The 22,743-nt window shown below is 40.5% G+C and overlaps 1 protein-coding gene across 5 annotated transcripts in view; it reads left to right on the plus strand.

Annotated features, from left to right (window-relative positions):
* The first annotated feature begins 8,667 nt into the window (after positions 1-8,667).
* Positions 8,668-22,743, plus strand: part of UAP1 (UDP-N-acetylglucosamine pyrophosphorylase 1) — a 39,344-nt gene continuing 25,268 nt past the window's right edge. For 2 of the 5 annotated variants that reach the window (XM_065875205.1, XM_065875214.1), the window contains exons 1-2: positions 8,709-8,761; positions 18,742-19,078. In XM_065875205.1, the coding sequence (XP_065731277.1) occupies positions 18,799-19,078 (280 nt within the window). In that variant the 5' untranslated portion in view covers positions 8,709-8,761; positions 18,742-18,798. Of the gene's footprint in view, positions 8,762-18,741; positions 19,079-22,743 lie in introns of those variants that run through there. The other 3 variants (XM_065875222.1, XM_065875235.1, XM_065875228.1) reach the window with 2 other exon arrangements.

Consider the following 22,743-nt stretch of genomic DNA (forward strand, 5'->3'; position numbering starts at 1 on the left):
TTGAGAGAAATAAAAGATGTGAAACAGTTGTCTAGGAGAATTGCAAAATGAGTGGAATATAGAAATATAGTCTATGGTATTTGTGTAGTATTGTAGTTATGAATTTAAAGTGACTCCAGTCAGAATGGTTGTGTGTTTTTCTCCAACCTGTTCAGCTACCTGGGGCGTCTGGTTCAGGGTCTCTCAAAAGGCTGTAATCAAGGTGTTGGGCAAGGCTTAGTTTTCTGCTTCAGGGTCTCACTGCAGTGCAATCAAGGTGTCAGCTGGGCTGCATTCTCTTCTGGAGGCTCGACTGGAGTAGAATCCAGTTCCAAGCTGGCAGGTTGTTGGCAGAATTTATTTCCTCATGGCTGTAGGACTGCAGACTTCAGGGGTTTTTGTTTATTTGTATTTTTACTGGCTGGACGCCACTCTCAGCTCCTAGAACATGTGTGAAGTTCCCTGCCATGTGGCTCTCTCCACAGGCAGTTCTCAACATAGCAGTTTGTTTCTTCGAGGCCAGTAAAAAAAGTCAAAGTGAGTCTGCTAGCAAAAAGTCTTAAATAATATAACCTAATAATTGGAGTGACATCCCATCACTTTTGTCATATAGCATAATGTATTCATGGGAAGATTATCTCATCACCTTTTCCATATTCTATTGGAAGTGAGTCATGGGTCCTGCCCACCTTCGAGGGGAGGGGATTACACAACCCAGGAGGCAGGGATCATGGGAGTTACTTTAGAGTCTGTCTGCTGTACCATTCTCGTCCCAATACCTGATACCCAGTAAGCCAAACTTAGTAAATATTATTTTTTAAACAAAAGCTTACCAAGCTTTTATTCTGAGTCAGAAACTGCTCTAAGCACTTTAAAAATATTAATCCCCACAGCAACCCTAGTAGGTAGGTCTTATCATTATCCCCATTTTACAGATGGGGGGATGAGGGACAGAGACATCAATTAGTTCAAGGTCATTCGGCTAAGTAATTGCATAGTCAGCACTTAAACTCATGCTCTCTGGCTTCAGAGTCCATATTCTCACCTATTATGCTAAGCGGCCAAAACCAAAGTGAATGAGTAAATGAGTGCTGTTGAGAGGTACAGGAAATAATTACCCAGCAGCTCTGAGAACCAAGTAAGTTTTGAAACTGCATTTTGTATTTCAATTTTGATGCTAAGCCAGTTGGCACTATCAGAGACTTTTATTGTGATTTTAGGTCTTTTTTCTATTAACATTAAGTAACACAGGCCAAGTGGAGAGGTGGAGCCTGGAACAAAAAAAATCTGTGGAACTCCTTGCCGTGCATGAAGTTTCTCGGAGGTGACATGCCATTTTTATCTTTTCCTTATTTAAAGATATTACCTGGAAAATATAAAATAAATTTCAGCTGTAGTAGATTCATAAGGAGGGAATAGGTGACTAGGAGATATCTCCAACAATAACAACTTATGCTATACCTTGGTTTTTCATTCATATTGAGTTGAGAGGCATAAGAGAACAATGACCAGATAGGTGGTGAGACAGGTTTAGAACAAAATATGTTGCAGCTCTGGTTTCAGTGCTGGCCAGATGCCATTCTAGGCCAAGTTTCTAAGGAATTTCCCCTGGGGACAGCCCCCCTGTGCTTTAGAAATAGCCAGCTAAGTGGCCTCCCAAGAGGGTGCATTAAATATTTGACCCAGGAGTCAGAATGTAGAGAGCCTTTTAGCTTGAAGAGAAGAAAATATACTCTAAACATTTATTATGGTGGTTGAGGTTTTTAATGACTGGATTATTTTCCACTCATTAAATCCAGAAAAACCCTGTTATACAGTGATAGGCTTCTAATCTTGGTTCTGCTTCTTAATTATCTATTCTATCCTTCGATAAATCACTTAACTTTAGGGGGGGTTTTGTTTCCTTTTCTATTAATTAAGGGAGATGGACCAGACAATCTCTGGCTAACAGCACTGGAATGGAATTTAAAGTCCACTCTCCCACACCATAACAGCCTACTCAATTTGTAGTCCTGAGGCTGTGTATCTCTGTAATTATTACACACAGCACTCATCTACTCTCTCCCTGGTTCATTTCTTCCTGTTATTTATTTACTTCCTAGATTATAGTCAGTTTAGAGGGGCTGTACTTTGAGTATATATATATATATATATATAAATAACAGGGTGTATTTGTTATTTCACAATATTTCAAAACACAGCCTGAGCTACAGAAAATTTAGAGAGTGGGAGGAGTGATGAGCTATTACGTTAGGATGACTCAAGTCCTAGGAAAATATCAACGGGAAAGTCAAAGCCCTAATTCCTCCACCACTCATCTGTTTGTCTCTTGGAAATAGTGATCTCATGAAACACTCATGCGAGCCTTGAGCTAAGCCAGACCTCCTGGTGATCTGATGAACTGCTGGGAAATAACCTGGGTCCTTTAGATTTTCAGGGGCCTAGCTGAGGCCATCACATTCAGGACAGTGAAGGGAGGACTCCTGGTATACGCTCACTAATACCAGCCCACTGTTTGAAAAGTCTGTGTGGATCCTCACTGGTTGTACTACAAAAGGAAGTGTGGACAGACTGGCACATATCCGATACAACTGCAGGGAAAAACAAGCAAGCAAGTAGCCTCCTTACTTGTTAAGTAACATACCTGCTTTTCTGAAATTAAAAAATATATATTCTCTTAATTGTAAAATAATTTTCACTTTAGTAAATTTAGAAAACACCGCAAAGTCACCGGAATCCCATTGTCCCTAAAAGGTAAAACATAAGATCTTTGGTATACACTTCTGAATTTTTTAATGTGTCTGATAATAGCCCATTTAAAACACCTTTCTTGAAATCCCAACATGATTCTGTATTTTTAATAGAGGACCACTCCATTTCCCTTATTTTCTTTATTTTTCTTTCCTTCTCTTATTTATTCACCTAACACTTATTGAATAATTGCTGTGTGCTAGGTCCTTTCTCTTTTAAGTCTCTTTCCAACTCTGTAAGATATATTGCATGTATTGTTATCTCTATTTTGTAGATAAGGAAAGGGAAGTTCAGTGAATTAGGGTGATTTTTCCTAATCTCACAGCCTCTACCTACCTATTATCTCATCTATCTAATCTATCTTACCTATCTATCTAACTAATGAAAGTATTATCTTTTTTTTTTTTAAAGCCAAGTTGGGATCATACATACTACACAAAATACATACCCTTTGGTAAATATTCCCTTTTCGATGCTTCTGATGTCACAGTTTATTTAGTACCAACCCTACTAGATCTCTTGCTAAGTTCTCTGAGTACAAATTCCTTGGTTTCTTTTGCTAAGGAGGCATCAGGTGTTGCCAGTGTGAAAATAAATAACTGGCTCATAGAAGCCCCATTATTAAGGCTGAGGATCAAGGGGTGGCACTCTTAAAGAGTGAGGCTTCTCACCTCCTGGCTCTCTCAAACCCTACTGGCCTATCCTTTTAAGAAATTTCTTTATTTTATTCTCTCCCTTCTCTGAGCTCTGAAATCCTTCATTTGTGCATTCACTGTGGCACTTATGGCCCCTTGGCTTGAAAATGGAACATCTCCCCCATGTTTATATATTCCCTGCGGACCCAGACCCTAGCTTTTGATTCCCCGTGGTATCTATCACAAGGACTGGCACAGAACAACCCCGTAAACATATTTTGAAAAAACATCTATTTGTTCTTGATTGAATACTGAAAAATGTGCCAGTTTGTTCCTAAGAGAATAGTTCAAGCCCAGGGACATCCATGTAAATATCCAGGGATGCCAGGCCATTCCCCACTCTGCACAACATGTTTCCATACTCCTCATCTAAGCCTGTTTTCAACTGGAAGGTTGAGAATTAGAGAAAAACACTTTCCTAGCATTATGCCGGTCCTAAGGGAGCACAGCTGTCACCCAAAACAGCACTGTGTGGCTTTTACAGCTTCACAGGTGATGAGGCTTTCCGACCCGGTGATTGAGGGCATGTGACAGGGGACAGGCAAATGATTCTGTTGACTCTCACACCCTCGGTCCTTTCCTCCAGAGCTGTGTGCTCCGTGGGTTAAAGATTTTCTTTTTTTGTTTGGACTGATAGTGAAGAACTCCACCATTAGTGGTAGTCTAATTTTTTGAACTTTAAAATTTTTATATAATTTCAACCTTACAGAGAAATTGTCGAGCGGTATAAAGAAGTTCCATATACCCGTTACCCAAATTCACTAATTGCTAGCATTTCCCCCCAAATATGCATTTCTATCCCATATACACACATATGTATGCCAATTTCTGTACTGGGATTAATAATCATGAGTTCATGCTGACTTCAATTCCAATCTGCACTAAAGAGGTAATTCTAGCCTCTCTGCCTTTCCATATGTGTAATTTTCTTCTCCAGAAGTAACTTCTCTCTCATTATCTTCAATACATTTAGTCATTTGCTCACCTCCACGATACAAACAAAATAGTTTCAGAATTGCTAACCCACACCACTGTGAAAAGCCAACCTACTAACTAGAGTTTAACACTTGTTTACAATTCATTTTGTCTTTAGATTGAGGGTAGAAAGTTAAAATACCGTGCCCACAGGTATATTCATATGTCAAAAATCACCAAATTGTCCGTTTTAAATATCTGTAGTTTATTTTAAGTCAACCTCAATAAAGCTGTGAAAAAATACTGTCTTCAAAATTTACTTGGGTTAATTCCCCCAAGGAACCTTCAGTAAAAAGTTATGTTATTTAAGATACAGTTAGGTTGATTTGTTTCTGTTTGGTTTCTGTTTCAGGGTTCAACCTCCCTCTTTGTTATTTTTATTTCAGTTTTTGAATATGTAAAGCATTAACAGGGTTCCAAAAGTCAAAACTATACAGAAAGTTGTATTTAGAAAAGTGCGACTTCCCTCCCCATTCCTCCACTTGATTCCTACCCACCCGCTGCAGGTAACTAATCTTATTGGTTTCTGGTTTGTCTTTCCTGCTTTGTTTTGTTTCCAAAAATAAGCAGATGTGTGTACATTTTCTTATTTCCCCTTCTTTCATTATGTATACTTGTTTGCACTTTGCTTTTTTTCACACATACCAATGTCCTGAAAGTCACCCCTTTTCAGTTCGTATGTCTTTCTTTTTGTTTTTTGTAGTATTCCATGTAGCTATGTAGTATTCCATGTTTTCTTCTACTACCTGTATGATTTCATACTTTACTCTTAGATCTCTGATGTGTTTGGAGTTTATTCTTACGAATGGTGTGAAGTATGGATCTAGTTTCATCTTTTTCCAAGTGGCTACCTAGTTGTCCCATTTACTCAAAAGTCTAGTGGTTTGAGATGCCACCTTTATGATATAGTACTTGGGCCTATTTAGGCCCAAGTACTATATCATAAAGGTGGACTGTCTAGTCTATTCCATTTGACTATTCACAGTTGTTCACATTGTTCACATCTATTCACAATCTACCACATTGTTTTAATTATAGGGGTTTCATAGAATATTTTAGTATCTGGTAGGTAGGCTTCTTATTGTAGTTTTTTGTTTTTTTTCAGTGTTTTCCTGGCTATCCTTTCATGTTTCTTTTTCCATGAGCACTTTGGTATCAGCTTGTCTAGTTTATACATTTATAATATAACATGGAGTGTAATTTATACATTAACAAAGGGTGTTTTTCCTTTTATCAAGTATCTTTGTGGCTTTTGTGTAGGAATGTTTTACAGCTTTCTCTATACAGCTTTTGCACATTTTGTGTTACATTTAATGTCCTTTGTTGTTATCGTAAATGGGATTTTCCTCTATTATCATGTCTTCTAACTAGTTGTTTGTGTATATGAAAACGATTGACTCTATCTGTTCATTTTATAGCCTTACTGAAATCTTTTATGATTTAGTCTTATCATTAATTCTCATAGTTTGAGTTAATCTTATTTTCTAGAGTTTTCCAGGTACTCTCATGTCATTTGAAATTCAAGGTAGTTCTGCTTATTCTTTTCTAATTCTTAAGTTTCTTTCAATTCCTCTTAATTGCATTAGAAGAGATCTTCAGTGTAATGTTAAATAATCATGGATAGTGAGCATCCTTGCCCTCTCTGCCATTATTTTTAAATTTTATTTTATTAATTTTTTGCACCCCATGTGGCATGCGGGGTCTTAGTTCCCCAACCAGGGATCGAACCCACACCCCCTGCAGTGGAAGTGCGAAGTCTTAACCACTGGACTGCCAGGGAAGTCACTGCCATTAGTTTTTAAAAGACTATGTATATAAAAAATATTTTAAAAGACAGAAATAACTCTTTAGGTAAGACGTTTCTGGATATTTATCTGGTAAGATGAGATTATGGCCCTTTTTATGCCTAGAAACTAGAAAAATATTTTTAGCACAAAGGGTAAAAGTAAAAATTTGATTTTATAATAGTGCGTTGAAAACACTTGTGCTGGGCTCAGTTCTTCCTTTTTCTTTAATGAACTCTTTAATAGTGATTTTTCTCTTTATTCATTCATTCATCTAAGATTTATAGAATGCCTATAATACTCCAGACACTATTACAGAGTCTTTATCTTTTAATTTTTACTACACCCATGTGAGTTAGGTATTATCCTCATTTTATAAAGGAAGAATTCAGGGTTGAACTGTGATTTTGAATCTGGTCTCCTAGGTCAAATTTTTCTAAATTCTCATATATTTCTTCCTCATGGAGTAGAAATGTAGATGAGTGACACAGTATATTTTTAGAAAGCAATTGTTTTACATTCTCTTCCCTTCGTTAAAGGTCACAAAGCTGTATTATTGTGTGGAGGCTTCTAGGTCTCTTCAAGTGGGACCTCAGCAACATTAATTAATGGGAGTAATTTTGTTTTTAGTTATCAGGAAAGGTTTGAGAGAAATGGCTTTTTTTTTTTTTTTGCGGTACGCGGGCCTCTCACTGTTGTGGCCTCTCCCGCTGCGGAGCGCAGCCTCCGGACACGCAGGCTCAGCGGCCATGGCTCACGGGCCCAGCCGCTCCGCGGCATGTGGGATCTTCCCGGACCGGGGCACGAACCCGCATCCCCTGCATCGGCAGGCGGACTCCCAACCACTGCGCTACCAGGGAAGCCCAAGAAATGTTCTTTGTAGTATCAGGGATCCAAACAACAAAAGGTTTTCTAGATGATGCTAAGTATATCAAGGTATTCAGGACCTAGAACAGTGCCTGACATAGCATAAGCACTCACATAAAAACAATTACAATTTATTATTTACTCTGTTCCACATTCTGTTCTTGTATTGACTGGTTTAATCCTCACAACACCCCTAAGGGGCATATTTATTATTGTCTGTATTTTATAGATGAGAAAACTGATGTAGAAAAGTTAACTTGCCAAAGATTCCAAGCAATAAAGAAGCTGGAATTCTGCAGATCTCATGTTCATAACTACTACAACTATAAATCTTTCAAACAAATGGATGACATTCTGTGATCATGAAAGATAGTGTTCAACCTCCTGAATGTGTAACTACCAGCATTACTCATCCAGGGTAAATTTTTCAGTTACTTAATGCAGTGGATGATTTTGAAATTGATAAAATTAAAAGGCTTTTGCACTCAAGAAGGTAGAAGAAAGGCACCAAGATGCCTGAATTTCTTAGTCAGGTATTTTGTTAAATCTAGATGTTTTGGTATTTCAACATTTTGGACTTCTTGCAGAAAATGTGCCAAGTGCCACGCGTAAACACAGCTTTTAAAGGCACAGTGCCGAGCATATAATCGCATGTGCACATCCACACAAGGTTATATGGTATACAGGCAATTATAACCAGTCGCACAGCAACGGCCTTGGAGGTCAACCAGTCCAACAACACTTTTCGTGCCATATACTGAGGCCCAGAGAGGTTAAGAGCACAGTCACACAAAGCTGACATCGGGCTTACTCTCTATGGCGCGCGCGCTTTTCATTTTCTCAGGTTACCTAATAAATTTGCTTGCATTTTCTCTCTTGGTTTTTTTTTTTTTTTTTTGGTGCCCATTTGTGCAAAGGTAAATGGGTCTGGCTTCACGTGCTTGCGACCCCAAACACCATAGAACAGAAAGACGGTCAGGGCCCTGACTACCTGGCCAGCTTAAGACGAAATAGTGGCGCAAGGTCAGAGGGCGCGCCAGGCCTGCCCCTGGGGTTCTGCGCTGAGACGTCGGCGGCTGCCGCGCTTTCGCAACCCTCCGTGTGGGTGGTCGGACACACGCCACCCGGATGACACAGCTCCCAGTCCAGCTCCGCTGTCCGTTTTGGGAAAAGGGGGACGCCCCGAGCCGTGGGGCCACAGGGAAGACTAAGAGCCGCAGGAGGGCACCTCGAGGAACAACACCGTGACGTCAGGGATCTTAAGGCCTAGCCGGGCTCGGAACTCGCCCCACCCAGCGAACGCAAAGTACACCCCTCCCAGCCGCGAGGACGCTGGGGGGCGGGGCCACCTACTGACAGGACCCTCGCGCCATCCCCATTGGACTGGAGAATGAGTGACGCTAGAGGCCCCGCCCCCCCGCCCCGCTCCTTCGCGGCGCTCCTCTCCGCGCCCGCCTCGTCGCTTGCGCTGTGGGCGCTGACGTGTCTGGGCGGGTGGTTGCGACTCCTCCCCGCGCGGGCAGCTACTCGTCGCGGCGACGGAGGGGCGGGGTGGCCGGGGCCGGCGCTCCCCCTGGCCCCAGCTCCTGGCCCGCCCTGCCGCCCCGGCCCCACGGATGAGGGTATATATTCGGAGCGGGCGCTGGACGCCGATGAGTGGCCGCGCCGAAGGAGCCGGAGCTGGGCGTAGCTGTGGTCGCGCCGAGAGAGGTGAGGGACTCCCAGCTCAGTCGCTGTCTACTCTTGCCACCCTGGAGGAGACGGCGGGACTCGGGACCCGGGGAAGGTGGGGGCCTGGTGCCGCCACGCACCCGCTTCCACGGCCACGCGCGCGACGTGGACACGCGGCGCACGTACGTGCAAAGAGCCAGCAACCTGGCACACGCCGAGGAGTGCGCTGCCCACCCACACTGCTCCCGTGTGGCCCGCAGCGCTTCTCAGCCTCGGCGACCCCGCTGGGAGTGCTGGCATGAGGGCGCCCACATGGGCAGTGTCTGCAATCAGGGGTTTGTCAAGAGGTTGGGAGTGGAGCCTCGCCTGGACCCGGGATGGGGGCCTTGAGGTTCTCAGGCTAGGGCCTTGTGGACAGTTTTGCCAAGCTTGGGGGGCCTACAGTGGGGACAAGTCGTTGGAACTGTGCGGTGGGAGTGAGTTGGGGTGTCCTGAGTATATAAGGAAAAGACGCTGAAAGCGTTGATGGTAAGGATTGGAGATACTTGTGGGGGCCATGAGAGTGGGACAAAACCTACTTGCCGTTTTGTTTTAATATGATGATGGAAGAGGGTTGAAATTTCTGGCTTTCTCCTGGCTTGGCCAAGCAGCAACATGGGATTGGAGGGTTCAGAGCACACATGTGCTGTATGGCTTCCCGAAGATTTTGTTAAGTTTGGCCTGACCCTATGCTATATTTATTTGTACATGGTTTATGAAATCTGAAATCAGGGAATAGTGATTATGATAATGTGTGTATGTTATTATGTAGTGCCTTTAGTTTAAGGGCTTTCTGGTGAAATTAACTAGGTGTGGACAGAAGGCAGTTTCTGTTCCTTCACGGTTACTGAGTTGCCTCACTTAGCTTGGGCTAAAAAAGACTTAATAGGCTATGCTGTGAAGCATTTAAAGCATTCAATGGTTATGGCTCCTCCCCATGACTATTTTTCAAACGCTCTGAGAGGTTACCTATCAATTTGGGGGACATAATATAGCCGCAGAGATAGAGGTAGGAAGGAGACCAGAAGAGGAGGGGGAGATACTAAATATCTTTTAAACTGGAATTTAAATTCTAATAAAGTTATGTTTGATAATGGTGGGCTACTGCCAAATATGTCATGTAGCAAGTTCTGTCATAATTTCCAGATCTTCGACTTTTTCAGACTTTGGTTGTCAAAGTAAAAATCCTTGTCTAATTCTCTTATTCACTACTGCTTACCCATTACACACACGCACACACCTCTTATCAGAATTAATGGAGAAAATACTACTATTTTTGTGGCATGGAGGTGGTTATATCTGGTTCATCCTGTAAAGTTCCTCTCCTACTTGTCCTGTACATTTTCTTCCTTTCTCCATTCTGTTGGCTTATGAACTCAGTTTTGCAAAGTGAGTCAGGTATAAGAAAATCAACTGTGTCTGTATATTTGAATAAAGTACAAATCACCTGTTTCTCTTTCTCTTGCCACCCCTCTCTTACACACATACACACATGCACATACACATGCACATGGAGATAACAGAGTCTTTCTCTTGAGAGTCCGTATAGCATGATGGTTAAGAGCATGAATTTAGGAGTCAGGCTGTTAGGGTTTGAATCCTAGCTCCGTCACTTTACTGGTTTTGGACCTTGAGCAAGTTATCTCTGTGGCTCAATTTCTTCCTCTGTAAAGTAATCCCAATAACAGTACTTTAGAGTTGTTTTGAGGATTAGCAGCTATCTATAAAGCGATAAGAATCGTGCTGCCATATATATGGTAGTGTTCGTTGTTATTGCCCCTTCAAGGGACCCACAGATGTAGGTTCTCTTAACCTGAGTTTGTAAATGGTGTTTGATGTTTAATAGTCCTCATGAGGTAGAGAGTATTATTAATCCCACTTTAAAGGTGGGGAAACGGAGGCATAGGGAAATTAAGTAATTCAGCTGAACTCCAGAATTTTGCTCTCAACTACCTTGTGTATTGCCTTTTACTATTCTTACATGAGAAGATTCTTGCTTTTTCTTTGATACCTACTTTTCCTCTGTCCTTTATATCTAAGCTAAGCAATTATAATGCAGTGATGATTCTTTCCAGTGTGTCTCAAATTTATCCCTTTCACTCTTATTTCCTCTGCAACAAATCTGGTTGCTCTTTGGTTTTTCACACCTGCAATTGTCTTTTAACTTGTTTTCCTGCTTCTAGTTGTCCCTCCTTACAGACTGTTTTGTGCCATGCTCTTTTCTCTCATCTCTCTAAAGCATGGTGGAACGGCCCTGTTTAGTAATCTGTTTTGGCTTCCTGTTACCTACTCTGTTTGGTCTAAATTCCTTTGCTTAGTTTTCAAGGCTCTTCATGGGTTAGCCCTAACCTACATCATTTCCCATCATTCTACATAAAACTTGAACTTTCTTACTGCTCTCCATCCTACACATGTTTACTTACCATGGCCACCAGGCTCTGCTTGTTTCCTAATCTTGTCTATATAATCTGTTCAACCGTTGAGGCACAGCTAGATCATACTTCCTTTGTTAACTCTTTCTGGACAATGCCTGTCTTCTCTTGCATTTATCTGTATTAGCTGAGTAGATTAAATATTTCCTCTTTCTCCTGTTTTTTATTACTATTAACATTTGGCTGGATTATCATGGAATGCTCTTAAAAAGCATTACCATATCACTTGATTGTTATGTGTGTATTGCTTGTCCTTTAGGGCTCAATTCTTTTTTTTTTAATTTAAATTAATTTATTTGTTATACAGCAGGTTCTTATTATCTGTTTTATACGTATTAGTGTATACATGTCAATCCCAATCTCCCAGTTCATCCCACTGCCACCCACCACGTTCCCCCCTTGGTGTCCATACATTTGCTCTCTACATCTGTGTCACTATTTCTGCCATGCAAACTGGTTCATCTGTACCATTTTTTTGGATTCCACATATACACGTTAATATACGATATTTGTTTTTCTCTTTCTGACTTACTTCACTCTGTATGACAGTCTCTAGATCCATCCACATCTCTAGAAATGACTCAGTTTCGTTCCTTTTTGTGGCTGAGTAATACTCCATTGTATATATGTACCAAATCTTCTTTATCCATTCATCTGTCGATGGGCATTTAGGTTGCTTCCATGACCTGGCTATTGTAAATAGTGCTGCAGTGAACATTAGGGTGCATGTGTCTTTTTGAATTATTGTTTTCTCTGGGTATATGCCCAGTAGTGGGATTGCTGGGTCATATGGTAATTCTATTTTTAGTTTTTTAAGGAACCTCCATAGTGGCTGTATCAATTTACATTCCCACTAACAGTGTATGAGGGTTCCCTTTTCTCCATACCCTCTCCAGCATTTGTTGTTTGTAGATTTTCTGATGATGCCCATTCTAACTGGTGTGAGGTGATACCTCATTGTAGTTTTGATTTACATTTCTCTAACAATTAGTGATGTTGAGCACCTTTTAATGTGCTTCTTGGCCATCTGTATGTCTTCTTTGGAGAAAAGTCTGTTTAGGTCTCCTGCCCATTTTTTGGTTGAGTTTTTTTTTAATATTGAGCTGCTTGAGCTATTTACATATTTTGGAGATTAATCCTCTGTCTGTTGATTCGTTTGCAAATATTTTCTCCCATTCTGAGGGTTGTCTTTTCGTCTTGTTTATAGTTTCCTTTACTTTGCAAAAGCTTTTAAGTTTCATTAGGTCCCATTTATTTATTTTTGTTTTTATTTCCATTACTCTAGGAGGTGGATCAAAAAAGATCTTACTGTGATTTATGTCGAAAGAGTGTTCTTCCTATGTTTTCCTCTAAGAGTTTTATAGTGTCCAGTCTTAATTTAGGTCTCTAATCCATTTTGAGTTTATTTTTGTTTATGGTGTTAGGGAGTGTTCTGATTTCATTCTTTTACATGTAGCTGTCCATTTTTCCCAGCACCACTTATTGAAGAGACTGTCTTTTCTCTGTTCTATATCCTTGCCTCCTTTATCATAGATTAGTTGACCATAGTGTGTGGGTTTATCTCTGGACTTCCTATCCTGTTTCATTGATCTATATTTCTGTTTTTGTGCCAGTACCATATTGTCTTGATTACTGTAGATTTGTAGTATAGTCTTAAGGAGCCTGATTCCTCCAACTCCATTTTTTTTCCCTCAAGACTGCTTTGGCTATTTGGGATCTTTTGTGTCTCCATACAAATTTTAAGATTTTTTTGTTCTAGTTCTGTAAAAAAAGCCACTGGTAATTTGATAGGGATTGCACTGAATCTACAGATTGCTTTGGGTAGTATGGTCATTATCACGATATTGATTCTTCCAGTCCAAGAACATGGTATATCTCTCCATCCATTTGTGTGATCTTTGATTTCTTTCATCAGTGTATTACAGTTTTCTGAGTACAGGTCTTTTACCTCCTTAGGTAGGTTTATTCCTAGGTATTTTTTTCTTTTCGTTGCAATGGTGAAATTAAGGATTGTTTCCTTAATTTCTCTTTCTGATCTTTTGTTGTTAGTGTATAGGAATGCAAGAGATTTCTGTGCATTAATTTTGTATCCTGCAACTTTACCAAATTCATTGATTAGCTCTAGTAATTTTCTGGTGGCCTCTTTAGGATTCTCTACATATAGTATCATGTCATCTGCAAACAGTGACAGTTTTACTTCTTCATTTCCAATTTGTATTCCTTTTACTTCTTTTTCTTCTCTGATTGCTGCGACTAGGACTTCCAAAAGTATGTTGAATAATAGTGGCAAAAGTAGACATCCTTGTCTTGTTCCTGATCTTAGAGGAAACGCTTTCAGTTTTACACCATTGAGAATGATGTTTGCTGTGGGTTTGTTGTATATGGCCTTTATGATGTTGAGGTAGTTTCCCACTATGCCCGCTTTCTGGAGAGTTTTTATCATAAATGGGTGTAGAATTTTGTCAAAAGCTTTTTCTGCATCTATTGATATGATCATATGGTTTTTATTCTTCAATTTGTTAATATGGTGTATCACAGTGATTGATTTGTGGATATTGAATAATCCTTGCATCCCTGGCATAAATCCTACTCGATCATGGTGTATGATCCTTTTAATCTGCTGTTGGATTCTGTTTGCTTTTATTTTGTTGAGGATTTTTGCATCTATATTCATCAGTGATATTGGTCTGTAATTTTCGTTTTGGTAGTATCTTTGTCTGGTTTTGGTATCAGGGTGATGGTGGCCTCATAGAATGAGTTTGGGAGTGTTCCTTCCTCTGCAATTTTTTGGGAGAGTTTGAGAAGGATGGGTGTTAGCTCTTCTCTAAGTGTTTGAGAAGAGCTCAAACAGGAGCTCTTGTGGTCCTGTGAAGCCAACTGGTCCTGGACTTTGTTTGTTGGAAGATTTTTTTTTTTTTTTTTGGCGGTACGAGGGCCTCTCACTGTTGTGGCCTCTCCTGTTGTGGGGCACAGGCTCCTGACATGCAGGCTCAGTGGCCATGGCTCACGGGCCCAGCCTCTCCGCGGCATGTGGGATCTTCCCGGACCGGGGCGCGAACCCGTGTCCCCTGCATCGGCAGGCGGACTCTCAACCACTGCGCCACCAGGGAAGCCCTGTTGGAAGATTTTTAATCACAGTTTCCATTTCATTACTTGTGATTGGTCTGTTCATATTTTCTATTTCTTCCTGGTTCAGTGTTGGAAGGTTATACCTTTCTAAGAATTTGTCCATTTCTTCCAAGTTGTCCATTTTATTGGCACAGAGTTGCTTGTACTAGTCTCTTATGATGCTTTGTATTTCTGTGGTGTCCATTGTAACTTCTCCTTTTTCATTTCTAATTTTATTGATTTGAGTCCTCTCCCTCTTTTTCTTGATGAGTCTAGCTAAAGGTTTATCAATTTTGTCTTCTCAAAGAACCATCTTTTAGTTTTATTGATCTTTGCTCTTGTTTTCTTTGTTTCTGTTTCATTTATTTCTGCTCTGATCTTTATGATTTCTTTCCTTCTACTAACTTCATGTTTTGTTTATTCTTCTTTCTCTAGTTCCTTTAGGTGTAAGGTTAGATTATTTGAGATTTTTCTTTTTTCTTGAGGTAGGATTGTAATGCTATAAACTTCCGTCTTAGAACTGCTTTTGCTGCATCCCATATGTTACAGATCTTCATGTTGTCATTGTAATTTGTCTCTAGGTATTTTTTGATTTCCTCTTTGATTTCTTCAGTGATATCTTGGTTTATTAGTAGTGCACTGTTTAGCCTCCACGTATTTGTGTTTTTTACAGTTTTTTTCCTGTAATTGATTTCTGATCTCATAGCGTTTTGGTCAGAAAAGATGCTTGATACTTCAGTTTTCTTAAATTTTCCAAGGCTTGATTTGTGACCCAAGATGTGATCTATCCTGGAGAATGTTCCATGTGCACTTGAGAAGAAAGTGTATTCTGCCACTTTTGGGTGGAATGTCCTATAAATATGTTAAATCTGTCTGCTCTATTGTGTCATTTAAAGCTTGTGTTTCCGTTTTAATTTTCTGTCTAGATGATCTGTCTATTGGTGTAAGTGAAGTATTAAAGGCCCCCACTGTTATTGTGTTACTGTCAATTTCCTCTTTTAAAGCTGTTAGCAGTTGCCTTATGTATTGAGGTGCTCCTATGTTGGGTGCATATATATTTATAATTGTTATATCTTCTTCTTGGATTGATCCCTTGATCATTATGTAGTGTCCTTCCTTGTCTCTTGTAACAGTCTTTATTTTAAGTCTATTTTATCTGATATGCGTATTGCTACCCCAGCTTTCTTTCGATTTCCATTTGCATGGAATATCTTTTTCCATCCCTTCACTTTCAGTCTGTATGTGTCCCTAGGTCTGAAGTGGGTCTCTTGTAGACAGCATATATAGTGGTCTTTTTTTTGTATCCATTCAACGAGCCTGTGTCTTTTGGTTAGAACATTTAATCCATTCACTTTGAAGGTAATTATCGACATGTATGTTCATATTACCATTTTCTTAATTGTTATGGGTTTGTTTTTGTAGGTCCTTTTCTTCTCATGTTTTTCCCACTTAGAGAAGTTCCTTTAACATTTGTTGTAGAGCTGGTTTGGTGCTGCTGAATTCTCTTAGCTTTTGCTTGTCTGTAAAGCTTTTGATTTCTCCATCGAATCTGAATGAGATCCTTGCTGGGTAGAGTAATCTTGGTTGTAGGTTCTTCCCTTTCATCACTTTAAATAAATTGTGCCACTCCTTTCTGGCTTGTAGAGTTTGTGCTGAGAAATCAGCTGTTAACCTTATGGGAGTTCCCTTATATGTTATTTGGCGTTTTACCCTTGTTGCTTTCAATAATGTTTCTTTGTCTTTAATTTTTGTCAGTTTGATTACTGTGTGTCTTAGCGTGTTTCTCCTTGGGTTTATCCTGCCTGGGACTCTTTGTGCTTCCTGGACTTGCGTGGCTATTTCCTTTCCCGTGTTAGGGAAGTTTTCTACTATATTCTCTTCAAATATTTTCTCAGGTCCTTTCTCTCTCTCTTCTCCTTCTGGGACCCTATAATGCAAATGTTGTTGTGTTTAATGTTGTCCCAGAGGTCTCTTAGGCTGTCTTCATTTCTTTTCATTCTTTTTTCTTTATTCTGTTCTGCAGCAGTGAATTCCACCATTCTGTCTTCCAGGTCACTTATCCGTTCTTCTGCCTCAGTTATTCTGCTGTTGGTTCCTTCTAGTGTATTTTTCATTTCAGTTATTGTATTGTTCATCTCTGTTTATTTGTCCTTTAATTCTATTAGGAGTTTGTTAAACATTTCTTGCATCTTCTCGATCTTTGCCTCCATTCTTTTTCTGAGGTCCTGTATCATCTTCACTATCATTATTCTGGATTCTTTTTCTGGAAGTTTGCTATCTCCACTTTATTTAGTTGTTCCTTCATCTGGTACAACGTCCTCTGCCTTTTCGCTTTGTCTGTCTTTCTGTGAATGTGATTTTCATTCCACAGGCTGCAGAATTGTAGTTATTCTTGCTTCTGCTGTCTGCCCTGTGGTGGATGAGGCTATTCTATCTAAGAGGCTTGTGCAAGCTTCCTGATGGGAGGGACTGGTGGTGGGTAGAGCTGGGTGTTGCTCTGGTAGGCAGAGCTCAGTACAACTTTAATCTGCTTGTCTGCTGATGGGTGGGGCTGGGTTCCCTCCTTGTTGGTTGTTTGGCCTGAGAAGACCCAGCACTGGAGCCTACCAGTGGAGCTCTTTGGTGGGGCTAATGGCGGACTCTGGGAGGGCTCACGCCAAGGAGCACTTCCCAGAACTTCTGCCACCAGTATCCTTGTCCCCGCGGTGAGTCACAGCCACCCCCCCCCCACCTCTGCAGTAGACCCTCCAACACTAGAAGGTAGGTCCAGTTCAGTCTCCCGTGGGCTCACCGCTCTCTCCCCTGGGTCCCGATGCACACACTACTTCATGTGTGCCCTCCGAGAGTGGAGTCTCCACTTCCTCCAATCCTGTCAAAGTCCCGCAATCAAATCCCACCAGCCTTCAAAGTCTGATTCTCTAGGAATTCCTCCTTCTCTTGCCGACCCGCAGTTTGGGAAGCCTGATGTGGGGCTCAGAACCTTCACTCCAGTGGGTGGACCTCTGTGGTATAAGTGTTCTCCAGTTAGTGAGTCACCCACCCAGCGACTATGGGATTTGATTTTATTGTGATTGCGCCCCTCCTACCATCTCATTGTGGTTTCTCCCCTGTCCTTAGATGTGAGGCATCTTTTTTGGTGAGTTCCAGTGTCCTCCTGTCGATCATTGTTCAACAGTTGTGATTCTGGTGCTCTCGCAAGAGGGAGTGAGCGCACATCCTTCTTTTCCACCATCTTGGACCAATCTCCTAGGGCTCAATTCTTAGTAAAGACAGTGGATATATTTTATTGCTTCTTTGTGGAAGTTGCTCTTTAAATAAAATGTTTTTTTTTTTTTTTTTTTTTTTTTTTGTGGTACGCGGGCCTCTCACTGCTGTGGCCTCTCCTGCCGCGGAGCACAGGCTCCGGATGTGCAGGCCCAGCGGCCATGGCTCACGGGCCCAGCCACTCCACGGCATGCGGGATCCTCCCGGACCGGGGCACGAACCCGTGTGCCCTGCATCGGCAGGCGGACTCTCAACCACTGTGCCACCAGGGAAGCCCTAAAATGTATTTTTTATAATTATAGGGTTCCTGTCTTCTTGATACTGTTGTATTCTGAATTCTGTGTTTCTGTCCTTAGAGATAAAAGGAGAAGGGTTGAAATATTAAACAGTCAAATGTTCTTTCAGTAGTAGCTTAGTGGTCAGAGGAGTAGTATAGAGGCATCTAGAGCCCTGGGATCAGACTGTCTGCATTCACACCCTAGCTCCACCAGTCAGCCGGGTTGCTTTGCCTCTCTGTGCCTCGTTCTTCTCAACTGTAAAGCGATGATAATAATAGTATTTATGTCATAGAGTTGTTGAAAATTACATGAGACCGTGTAGGTAAAGTACTTGGTGCAGTGCCTGGTATATAAGAATAATTAGCATTGTCTTACAAGTTTGATCTCTTATGAGTATGATCATGATGGAAAGGCAGAATTTCCTTAACATCAAGGGTTGAAAAATTTTTTTTTATTTTATTAAAAATTTTTTTTGGCCATGCTGTGGGGCTTGCAGGATCTTACTTCCCCGACCAGGGATTGAACCCGGGCCCTGGCAGTGAAAGTGCTGAGTCCTAACCACTGGACCACAGGGAACTCCCAAGATTTTTTTTTTTTTTTTTTTTTTTGTGGTATGCGGGCCTCTCACTGTTGTGGCCTTTCCCGTTGCGGAGCACAGGCTCCGGACGCGCAGGCTCAGCGGCCATGGCTCACGGGCCCAGCCGCTCCGTGGCATGTGGGATCTTCCCAGACCGGGCCACGAACCCGTGTCCCCTGCATCGGCAGGCGGACTCTCAACCACTGCACCACCAGGGAAGCCCCCCCCTTTTTTTTTTTTTAATGTACTTATTTTTAGCAGGAAAAATCTCAGGTTTTGAGGTTGGACTTTGACCTGCTCTTCATTTCTTTTCTCTTTCAGGTTTACAGGTACAGAAATTACACCCCAGTTATCACAAAACTTGGCTACCAGAGCATTATGAATGTTAATGACCTCAAACTCAGGTTGTCCAAAGCTGGGCAAGAACACCTATTGCAATTCTGGAATGAGCTGGAAGAAGCCCAACAGGTAGAACTTTTCACAGAGCTCCAGGCCATGAACTTTGAGGAGCTGAACTTCTTTTTCCAAAAGGCCATTGAAGGATTTAACCATTCTTCCCAGCCAGAGAAAGTGGACTCACGGATGGAAGCTGTCCCTCGAGAGGTGTTGGGCAGTGCTACCAGGGATCACGATCAGCTGCAGGCCTGGGAAAGTGAAGGTACTGAGCCTGGGAAGATTTGCTCTAAGGCTTATTATGAGATGTACTAAAACCATTAAAGTAACAGTATTTTCACTTCCTTAAGACCTTAAGCCAGGTGACTGATCTGAGAGTGACAGATTGTGTGGCCAAGAGGCCACAGTGGCTCCTGTTGCCCATGTCTCCATTCTCTTTTCATTTCTGGTGCCTGATTCAAGGCCCTTCTCATTCAAGTCATAATTTGCCTCTAAGTCTCTTTCCTTTCTCAGTGTCCGTACTTCTATTAGATTTCCCTTCCTGAAGCACAAGCTGCATGATTCAGTTTATGCTAGCTTACTCCAAAACCCTTCCCTAACACGGCCCTATCCAATCTTGTCTCTTATGTTTCTCTCCACTGCTACTGCCCCACACCTTTCGGCTGGACCCTGTAATTCACCTTTCTCTGAACATTCTAGTATGCCTTTCCTGCCTTTGCTCATGCTCGTCCTTAGCTGGGTCTGGCCTTTACCCCTTCTCCATGTAGCTGGATCACCTTGTGACGCCACCCGTCTCCTGGAGCTGTGCAGTGAGGTGGCTGTGCCACTCGGGAAACTTACACTCATTCTCCAAGGTTCACCACACATACTTTCATCTGTCACCTTTCTGTCAGTGTCCCAGGTTGAAATTATTTGTCCATGCTCATCTTTCATTTTTCCTTATAATAAGGGTTGTTTATGTCTATCTTCATCATTACATTGTAAACTTTTAAAGAGCAGCCCGTGTCCTAGGTGTCTATGTATGTCACATAGCATTTAGAGCGGTGTTTTGCAGTTATATGTTGGTCGATAAATGTTTGTTGAATTTCCCCAATGCTTTTTCCTCTAAAGCATATCATAAAATCTGTCCTCATAACTAATACTAATGAGTGCTTTTGACAATGGCAAAATAGCTAAAATTTAGCTTTTTTTGGTAGGGTTAAGAACTGTGGTTTTTATAATCTACTACTCCTCCATAAGTAAAAGTGACTAAATATTGCAGGCCCTTGAGTGTTTGTACATGCTATTGTCAAATCTGGACCTCATTTCCTCAGTTGTCGAATGAACAGATTGGACTAATACTTTTTCCTTTTTAAAAAAACATTACTCTATCGCAAAAATAATATCAAAGTAACAGAACTACAGTAGAGAAATTGCCCATAACCTCATCAAATCTATGTTTTTATTTGTCCACATTGCCACCTAGTACTTGATTATATACATATTTACTTTTATAGATATGATTTATAGTCTAAATTTGCACCACACTATGGGTATTTTTATTGTCTTTCACTTTTTGGCACTCCCTGCAACCCCCCAAAAAAGAAACATAACTGCCATTATCAACCTTCTTCTCTGCCATTATCTTCATGTCTTTCTCTGGGCTTACAGATCTGTTTTTCAAACTGTTCCAAAGACCTCTAGGGTTTCAACTGCTGGTGAAACTGTGGAGAGGGGGGAACAGATACTAAACAGGTAGGTCTCCAGCCCCTTCATCTCCCCACTCCAGGAGCAGTTCTACTTTGACCTGTTTTTATGTGTTTGATACATAAACAAATAAACCTCTTTACATGAAGTTTTACTTAAAAGGGGTTGAAGATTAAAAACATTGAAAATAATTGGATGATCTTCAAGGAGGGCCCTTTCATATTTAAAATGCTTGGTAGTGGCTAACCTTGCTTCTTACTTAGAACAGGGCTCTGCCACTAAGATGTGAGAGAGTGGCTTCCAGATGGATCCTTCTGAATGGAGGACAGTAGTGACACTGTGACCCCCACTAACTTTGGATTCATTAATCTTTCCCTCCCTCCCTGGGTTTCACCAGAAGCCACACAGGACCTCTTCTTACCCTCTGGTATTCCAGCTGCCTATATTTCTCCTTGTGATTTTATGGAGATAAAGTCTTAGAATTAACTCTTATGGAAAGCCAAGCTTTGGCCTTGTATAATGGGGAACATGAGCAACAGTCAAGACTTCCTATAGTTTGAGTCTCTTCTTTATGGCCTTTTTGTTGGAATCTGTGGAACTAAAAGTCCACCTTTATGACTTCTCATTTGGATTAAAATCCAGAACTGTTACAAGCAAGTCTAGTATAAGAAGGTGCAAAGCAAACTTCCTTTTGGCTTGCTGTCAAGGGAAGAATATTTATTTGTGGCTTAAGCAGTAGGGGTGGAGAGGGAGACTTTTTAACTGACATTAACAACCTTTTCATTAGGTAGAAACTGCCATATGTGTGCAAATTCATAACAAAAGGAAGTTTCTGCAGTAAGTTATCAAAGGAAAGAGATTGCCATTGCAAAGATTCCAATGCTTTATTTCAGATAGTAGGAAATTCCTGATAATTGTATCAAAGACAACCTCCTCCCCAGCCCCCGCTGCGCCTGCCCCCATCCCACTGCCCCAGGATCAGGGAAATAAAAGCATTGTACAATAATTTCAAAGTGTCTGGTGGCTATTGACCTTAGACATTTTAACACCTAGGGTGGAAAATTATTGGTTAAGGATAAATACGTAAGCTACCACTGTGCTCTTTATTTTATTTTATTTTTTTTTCACTGTGCTCTTTATTGAAGAGAGATCTTGTTTTGATTTAATTCTTGAAGTGTTCTGGCCAGTTGTAGAAAATGGAACGTAGAGGGGTAACTGAAAAACCTCTATCTTACAAAACTGAGATCTTGGAAGAAGTAGTTCAGAAGCTTCAGTGAGAATATCATTTTAGAAAAGATATTCACACTGGGAAAATATATTTGCTTTAAAAAAAATCCTGTTCTTTATGAAAAGAAATGCATGCTTAAACTGAGCACAAAACAATCTTGTAATTCTGTGTTATAATAAGAAATTAATATTCAGTGTTAGCCCTTTTTTAACCTGTAAGACATTTAAAAAATTAATCTATATAGCATTGTAGAAAAGTAAATGGATTGTTTAGAAAAAATGTATTCATAACATTATCCTCCTCTGCATTTCCTGAAATCTAGTGCAGTGATATTTCTAATAGATTTGTTTTATTTTAAAAGTAACACATACTTATTTTGGAGAAGTTGGAAAATACTAAGAATTACAAAGGAAAAAAGATAAATCTCTGCTGTCCCACAATCCAGAGATAAATACTCACTAGTAATATTTTATAGTATTTTCTTATATACATACACGTACATTAGGATTATAGTTTATGTATAGTCTTGTAGCCTGCTCCAGAAATTGTTATTATGAAAAATTTCAAGCGTATTTGGAAGCAGATATTTGGGGACAAAAAATAGTATAATGAACTTCTATATATGCATTACCTTAATTAAATAATTATCAAAATTTTGTTAATTTTGCTTAATCTATCCCTCTTTCATTTTTCTCTGCTGTAGTATTTTAAGGCAACTTGCAAACATTATGTTTACCCTCATAAAATTCAGTATACATCTCTTAAGTATAAGGACATTTTCTTCCTAATTACAATGCCATTATTATACCTAGTGAAATTCACAATAATCCCCCAGTATCTGAAACCAGTTCAAATAGAGATTTCCCTTATTAGTCTACTTTTTGTGCTTAATATTTTGGGGAAGTAGTTAATCCATAAAATAATTGTTTCACCTGTAAAATGTGATTAAAAATTAGACTTAAAATATCTCCTCTCTCGTGTATAGTCTTTCTTCATTTCCACCAGTTGAAAAGCCT

This window comes from Phocoena phocoena, chromosome 1 (assembly GCF_963924675.1).
Source record: "Phocoena phocoena chromosome 1, mPhoPho1.1, whole genome shotgun sequence".
NCBI classification, from domain to species: domain Eukaryota; kingdom Metazoa; phylum Chordata; class Mammalia; order Artiodactyla; family Phocoenidae; genus Phocoena; species Phocoena phocoena.